This window comes from Spermophilus citellus, assembly GCF_964194105.1.
Source record: "Spermophilus citellus genome assembly, chromosome: 4".
NCBI classification, from domain to species: Eukaryota; Metazoa; Chordata; class Mammalia; order Rodentia; family Sciuridae; genus Spermophilus; species Spermophilus citellus.
This window is the reverse complement of record NC_138185.1, coordinates 114,687,441-114,695,394: the sequence shown is the minus strand read 5'-3', so window position 1 is coordinate 114,695,394 and position 7,954 is coordinate 114,687,441. Positions and strand designations below refer to the sequence as shown.

At 44.4% G+C, this 7,954-nt stretch overlaps 1 protein-coding gene across 2 annotated transcripts in view; it reads left to right on the top strand.

Moving 5' to 3' along the window:
* The window catches only part of MAP2K1 (mitogen-activated protein kinase kinase 1), a 77,103-nt gene that overhangs the window by 33,173 nt on the left and 35,976 nt on the right, over positions 1–7,954 (top strand). For both annotated transcript variants that reach the window (XM_081289825.1, XM_081289826.1), the window contains exons 2-3: positions 5,028–5,238; positions 6,968–7,114. In XM_081289825.1, the coding sequence (XP_081145951.1) occupies positions 5,028–5,238; positions 6,968–7,114 (358 nt within the window). The remainder of the gene's footprint in view (positions 1–5,027; positions 5,239–6,967; positions 7,115–7,954) is intronic.

Genomic DNA, 7,954 nt, shown 5'->3' with positions numbered 1-7,954 from the left:
ATGGTGGCAGCTTCCATGTTCAGCCACCATCAGAGTTGGGAGTGGCAGCAGGGTCTTGAAAGAAGTTCTGTTCTAGGAGATCTGCCACCCTGAATAACGTGGCCTTGTCCTCTCTGGACCCATTTCTTTACTTGCAAAATGAGGGTTAGATCAGGTAGTCTTTAAGTTCCCTCTCTGTGTTGCATTTTATACTGCTTCTAACTTTTAAACTGCTGAGCCATAAATGAGAGACTCCAGCGTGGCAGTGTAATTAGGCTCAGCAGATGGGTGAGTGAGAGGGAAGGAGATGTTCTTACCCATAAGATCAGCCTTTCCTTCATTGTGCCTCCCTGGTGTTTTCAGAACACAAGTGACAACCCTTGTTTTTATCTGTGTTCCCATTTCAAACCTATAATCTTCTTGTATCTCGATGAACTTGTGTTTACTGTTAGACAGCCATGCTGCAGAATGCGTTACAGTGAGCTGTCTTCTCCAACATGGCGAATGTGATGACAGTTGGAGCTGATCACAGCTGGTCCCTGGAAGGACAACTCTGTGTGTGTGTGTGTGTGTGTGTGTGTGTGAGAGAGAGAGGGGGGGGGGGAGGGAGATTGTGATGGAGCTCCAATTTTTATTTTCAGATCTCTAGTCTCATTTTTGCTGATTTTAGTTAAAACTAAGGGTTGTAAAAGGGCAGTTTTTGGCCCACTGAGTCTTGAGGAACTCTTTATTTCCATTGCTTTAAGCATTTCACATTGGGAGGGCAGAAATGAGCTTTATGGATATCATTGATCCCTCGTGCTAGAGGAAGCAGTATGGAACACTGTTACATTTTTGACTGATCTCTTTGTCATGAGCACTGAAAGCCAGGAATTTCGTTTCACCTTTGGATTCAATATTTTGCCTTTCATTCTCTGGAAAAAATTTTAACAAACTTTTAAAATGCTGGGCATGGTGGTACATTCTTGTAATCTCAGCAACTTGGTAGGCTGAGGCAGGAGGATTGCAAGTTCAAAGCCAGCCTCAGCAACTTAGCAAGGCACTAAGCAACTTAACAAGAACCTGTTTCAAAATAAAAAGGGCTGGGGATGAGGCTCAGCGGTTGAGCATCTCTGGGTTCAGTCCCCAGTATCAAAACCAAAACAAAAAATATCACCACCACCAATAACAAAAAAAAAAAAAAACAAAACAAAACTTTTAAAGTGTTTTGCAAATTAATAAAGTCAGTGATTTCTGGATTCTGCAGTTGCTGCCTTGGCTCCTCCCCATCCCTATTCTCCCATCCCCAATATTAGTGTAGAAATGTGCCAAAAATATCGGAGTTTCTTCCCATTAGTTTTCTGTTTTGACCCCTGGTGGAGTAAGTATGGAGTTGTTACTTCCATTTACAGAAGAGAAATCTGGGATGTGGCAAAGCTGAGTGACTTGTTGGTCACGCAGTTAGTTGCTGATCAATTCAGGATAAGAATCTAGGGCTTCTGAACACTAGTGACTTGTTAATTTGCAATACTAATCCACCTCCAGTGCTTGCCTTTAACCTACCTGCCCTTGGGAAGGTCTTGCCATCAAGACTCAGGGACTTTGTTGTCTCTCTCTGTGGCTCCACCTCTGAAAGCACAAATGAGCAGAGCAGCCAGTTACCTAGCTGGTGAGGTGAGCTGTAGAGGGAGGCGGTATAGGAAGGAAGGTGGTGCAAGGTGCAGACTTATGTTTTCTTCCTAAAGAATTGCCCCCCCCCCGCAAAAGGCAGGAAAGTGAATTCACTCCTGCCTCTAGATCCTCAGCAGATTGCGCAGCAGACAGGGTTGTATCTGAGATAAAGGGCCCCTCGAGGTAGACCATCATGTGTGATTGAGCCCTAGTGTGTTAAACACCACATGCTGGGATTCTTTCCTCTGTTTGTGAGTTGCCTCCTTTGAAAGTATTGAGCATTTTGAAGAGACATCATGGTTAAGGTTAGGGATTCTTTGTAGGTTTGATCCCTGGCTGTGCCACTTACTAGCTGTGTGACCTTGAGCAGTTTATTTCTGTTTGTTCATCTGTTCTAATTGTAGGGTGTGGATTAAGTGAGGTAATAAATATAAAGCATTTGGAAGGGTACAGTATTGTGAGCAGAGTGAGTCTCCTTTCTGTAGCCTTTCTGCTCTCCTTTTTTTTTTTTTTTTTTTTTGAGAGAGAGAGAATTTTTCAATATTTATTTTTTTTTTTAGTTTTTGGCAGACACAACATCTTTGTATGTGGTGCTGAGGATCGAACCCGGGCTGCACGCATGCCAGGCGAGCGCGCTACCTCTTAAGCCACATCCCCAGCCCCTTTCTGCTCTCCTTCATGCACCGTGTGTGTGTGTGTGTGTGTGTGTGTGTGTGTGTGTGTGTTTTCACGTGCATGCATGACAGTAGTTTTTGGATTCTGCATTTCCAGCTGGCCTGCTGAGCCCTCCAGGCAGCTGTAACATCATCCAAGTTTTAGCTATGGGGTCTGTCTGCATTGGATATGTTTTTAAATGACATCATCAATGAGCTGCTTTGTGGAGAGAAAGGAAACCGAGCGAAACCGAGCGTGTGCAAGCTGTGTACTCACAGCCCCATGTGCACCGGATCCCTTCACCTTAGGGGCTGAAGCACTGTGAGACTTAGTCAAACCTAAAATTTTATTTTATTTTTTGGTACAGAGATTGAACCCAGGGTGCTTAAGCATTGAGCCACATTCTCAGCCCTTTTTACATTTTATTTAGAAACAGGGTATTGATAAGTTGCTTGGTGCCTGGCTAAGTTGCTGAGGCTGGCTTTGAACTTGCCATCCTCCTGTCTCACCCTCCTAAACCATTAGGATTACAGGCACGCTTCACCATGCCTGGCTAAAACCTAAAAATTGTTTTATAAAATATTTATTTTTTAATTTTAGGTGGACAGAATATATTTATTTTGTTTTTATGTGGTGCTGAAGATTGAACCCAGTGCCTCATGCATGCTAGGCGAGCACTCCACCACTGAGCTACATACAACCCCAGCCCTAAAACCTAAAATTTTAGCCGGGTGAGAATACTGACCAGCAGTCTCAGTCTGCTCGTCTGCTGTAACACAACAACACTGGTGACTTAAAGGGACATCTATTTTCTCTCAATTCTGGAGGTTGGCAGTCTGAGGTCAGGATGTCGGCACAGTTGGGCTTCCTGGTTTGCAGAGAGCTGTGTGCTTTTGTCCGTGTATGTGTCAGGAGGAAGACGGAATAGATTTCTCTTGTCAGGCCACCAATTCTGTCTGATTAGGATCCCACCCTTAGAACCTATTTAACCTTAATCACCTCTGAAAATCCTGTCTCCGATCAGTTGGAGTTTAGGGTTCTACATAGGAATTTGGGGGAGGGGTGCCCAATTCAGCCCGTAGCACCAGCCTTCCTCCCTCCAGAGATATCCAGTGAGGAAAGTCGGTGACATCACCCTATGTCTTCTTTGGCCCCACACACTGTTGTTTGTGAAGCAGCATTGGACCTCCCCATACGTGGGGAGGCCCCTGTCTCCTAGCCTTCTTGAGGTTTGGGATGGTGGGTGTGATGGAAGAGGAGAAGGTTATGCTGACTTCTGCCTCCAAGCTCAGAACTGTTGTGTACGTGGGGGGCACCAGCATTCAGATGTGTCATAGGCCTGTCTTGTCACCTTTGTCACTTGTGTCATCTGTTTAGACTGGGGAGTGAAATCAAATGAAACAGTGGAAGCTGTCTTTACCAACTCACAGGAGTAATGAACACTCTTCAATTCTCTATGTAAAACATACAGAGCGAGGCCCACAGCCTACTGTGTGCGACTAACAGGCTGCTCTCTGCCGAGCCCACTCGCTCAGCACCCACTGGCTGAAGTATGTGCTTACCAAGAGCCAGCTTGTTCCCAAGCCATTTGCACACTTCTAGCTGGCATTGAAGCTAAGTAATGTAGTTAAGTACCAGATAACTGATGAAATATGACTGCAAATGAACTGATTTTCTTTCCTTTAAATACTAGTTAAAAGCCATGGAAAGATTCAGTAAGGCCAAGTCCCTGAAATATGTTATTGTCAAATTAGATGAACAGTAAGTTTGGGGAAAATCAAAAGATCCTAAAATTTTATGTTGTGATTATTCTGTGAATGTCTTCTTTTTACTTCATTTTATAGAATCAGGATTTGGACATCATAAATAGTATATTACATTCTGGTTCATGTAAGAAAGATGATGTGGAGTTCTTAGCAGTGGACCCTTATTCAAAGGGCCTTGGACTGTGTTAAAGGCTGAATGATGAATATGGATTTACATCCATTATACTAAAATAAAATTTTTAGGTCTATCATTTTTGTGGATATCTTGCTGTAACTTTTCTGATTTGTCTGGTTCTGGGACCTGATTACAGTGGATCTGAAGGTTCTTACTGTTGTGATTCAGTTTACAGTGGGTTTGTTTTCAGATGAGAAGATTTAAGGAATTTTATTTTGTATATGGTGTAAACTTAATAAAACCAACATTATTGGGGCTTTTTTTTTTTTTTTTTTTTTTTTTGATACCAGGGATTTAACCCAGGGACACTCACCTACTAAGTCACATCCTCAGCCCTTTTTATTTTTTCTTTTGCAACAGGGCCTCACTAAGTTGCTAAGGCTGGCCTCAAACTTGTGATCCTCCTGCCTCAGTCTCCTGAGTTGCTGGGATTATAGGCTTGTGCCAATACACCCAACTTAGTGGGGCTTTTTAAACTGGGACTTTAAAGAAATTTAATGTGGCTCATTCTCAATTTTATTCTTTGGTTCCTCTTGTATACTTAAAGCACACTAAGAGAGACCCAATTCTCTCATTTTACAAAGGAAGAAGCTGAAGCCCTGAGAGGTAAAGCATGCTGGTGGTGAAGTGGTTATGGTGGCTGGAGTAGAGGTGGCAGATCCACAGCAGGATGAACCCTGCCCTCCAGTTCCCTCCTCCAGTTCTCTGTCCCTGGCCTCAGATCTAGAGCTGTCCACGATGGGAGTCTTCCTCTGGGTGACTACTCTCGTGACAGTGTTGACCTGTGGATCCCCTTTGGACAGGACCAATCTGGAGGCCTTGCAGAAGAAGCTGGAAGAGCTGGAGCTTGATGAGCAGCAGCGGAAGCGCCTTGAAGCCTTTCTGACCCAGAAGCAGAAGGTGGGAGAACTGAAAGATGATGACTTTGAGAAGATCAGCGAGCTGGGTGCAGGCAATGGTGGTGTGGTATTCAAGGTCTCCCACAAGCCGTCTGGCCTGGTCATGGCCAGAAAGGTGAGTTTACCAGGATAGATAGGTAATTGAATTATCTCAGGGAAGATCTGGAGGCCTGGGGACAAGTGTGGAAGGAAGATGGATTTTTTAAAAAATACTTTATTTATTTTTATGTGGTGCTGAGGATCAAACCTAGGGCCCCGCACATGCTAGGCAAGCGCTCTACCGCTAAGTCCCAGTCCCAGCCCCAGCCCCGGAAGATGGAATTTTTAACTTGTATTTTTTATGTTGTTTGAATCTTGAACTCATCATCTATCAAGTGGTGGGTAAATGTGCTAGTTACTGTTAATGTATTAATTCCCATCCTCAGTCTGGGAAATAATAGTAAGTGACCCTACCTTAGCTCTCTGTGTGCTGTGGAAGGGGTACCAGGTGCCAGTTTATCATTTATCAAGTGTAGGAGCAGCTGCTTTTGTTCACCTGGGCCCAGAAATGCTCAAGCCAGACGCTGAGATCACGTTGTTTCCCGTGTTCCTACCCTGCCAGGGGCTGCCTTCGTCTTCCTGCAGTCAGCCTCAGATCCCTCCAAGGCTGCATTCTTTGAGTTGGACTTCCCATTCCTGTCTCCCCTTGGTCATTTTTCTGAACACAGCCCCCATGTAGAGAACTGGCCTCTTCCATGGTTTTCAGCTCATCGTGTTCATTCCTTCCCCCATGTTTGTGCTTGTGCTGTTCCTTTTTTTGGGAACTGGGGATTGAACCTGGGTGCTTAACCATTGAGCCGCATCCCCACCCCACCCCACCCTTTATTAAAAAAAAAATTTACTTTTTAGTTTTAGGTGGACGCAATATCTTTATTTTACATCTGTGTTGTGCTGAGGATCAAACCCAGTGCCTCATGCATGGTAGGCGAGTGCTCTACCACTGAGCCACAACCCCAGCACCACCAACCCCCGCAGCCCTTTTTTTATATTTAACTTAAAGACAGGGTCTTGCTGAGTTGCTTTTAGGGCCTTGCTAAGTTGCTGAGACTGGCTTTGGACTTGTGATCCTCCTTCCTCAGCCCCCGAGCTGCTGGGATTGCAGGTGTGCTGTTCCTTTCATTTTTTTCCAACAGTGCCTGTCCTCAGGAACCTCGAGCTGCTCCAACCCACAGTTATCGATAACCAACACTTCCATGTTCTTTGACCATTGTTTATGGCATTTTTTAGATACTCAACATCAGTATTTTTTGTGGTGCTGGGGATTGAACCCATGGCTTCATGCAGGCTAAGGCAAGTGTGATACCTCTGAGCTACATCCCCAGCCCTAGGTGACTATTGATTTGTCTGTTACTTGTCTCCCCAGTTAGAATAAGGGCCAGTGTTAAGGTGACATAGAATAGTACCTGAGATTTTGGCTAACTCTCAACCACATGAGGCACCCAAGGTCAGGGAGGAACCTCTTGGGCATCTTGGGTCAGTATACCAAGTTCCTCATGCCCTTTTATCTTTCAACCTGAGTATGACCAAGTCCTTGAGGCCAGTTTCCCCTCAGATCTCAGCCCTACAGGTTCTTTTGGCATAAACTCTCCATTTAGATTTGTTCCCAAGCTTGGCTCCTGGAAGCAGAAGCACATCTGGCTTTCTGGTTACAATTCTTTGGTGCCAGCACCCACCTTATACATAGACACTTAGTGGTTTGGTAGAACAGAAATTTGTGCTTCTATTGACCTTATATTTAAACATTTAAGAAGAAAGATCCCTCCCTCTCATAAAAACCTCTCTTTCCTCGACCTTTCTTTCCCCAGCTAATTCACCTGGAGATCAAACCTGCAATCCGGAACCAGATCATCAGGGAGCTGCAGGTTCTGCATGAATGCAACTCCCCATACATCGTGGGCTTTTATGGCGCATTCTATAGTGACGGGGAGATCAGCATCTGCATGGAGCACATGGTATGTAGTGACCTGCTGGTCCCTGGAGCAGCAGCCTGAAAATTGGCGATTCTGACCTAATCTTTGGTCAGGGAAGTGATCAGCTGCTTCCCTATGATACCCTGTATCACACCACCATCTTGAGCATCTGGGTAGCTTGATTGTAGAACTTGGCAAATTCATAGGATGACAAGCTTCCTTTCCTTGCCTCGCTTCAGAGAGATGATAGTAACCAGGATTCCCTGGTGGTGTGTCTGAAGCACATCTCCCAGTTTTCTCCTATCCAGATGACCCTAAGATTTTGATGTGGATAAAATATGGTTAATATAGTTTAAATCATTTATTGTGAATAATATTGTGTGCTGGGTACAAAGTTCTGGGATTATGAAGATGAGTGAAACAGTCTCTGCCTTCTGAGAAGTTATAATCTACTTTAGGGGGTTTGGACAAGGAGAGAAGTAATCCCATCCTATGCCCATTAGTGGAAGTTCAAGTAAGGGACAGGCTTATGGGCTCACACGTATGAGTGTCAGTCTTTTTAGCTGCCTGGGGTCCCTTCAATTTCTAGTGAGTAACAATAGTAATGTTAATGCTAATAATGATAAATTAATTTTTATATGGTACATATTATATCAAGCATTATTATTATTATTTTTTGGTACCAGCGATTGAACCCAAGGGGTCCTCAATATCCCTAAGTTCAGTGAGCCACTTCCCCATCCTTGAGCCACATCCCCAACCCTTTTTTATATTTTGTTTAGAGACAGGGTCTTCCTGAGTTGCTTAGTGCTTTGCTAAGTTGCTGTGGCTGGCTTTGAAGTTGTGATCCTCCTGCTTCAGCCTCCTGAGCCACTGGGATCA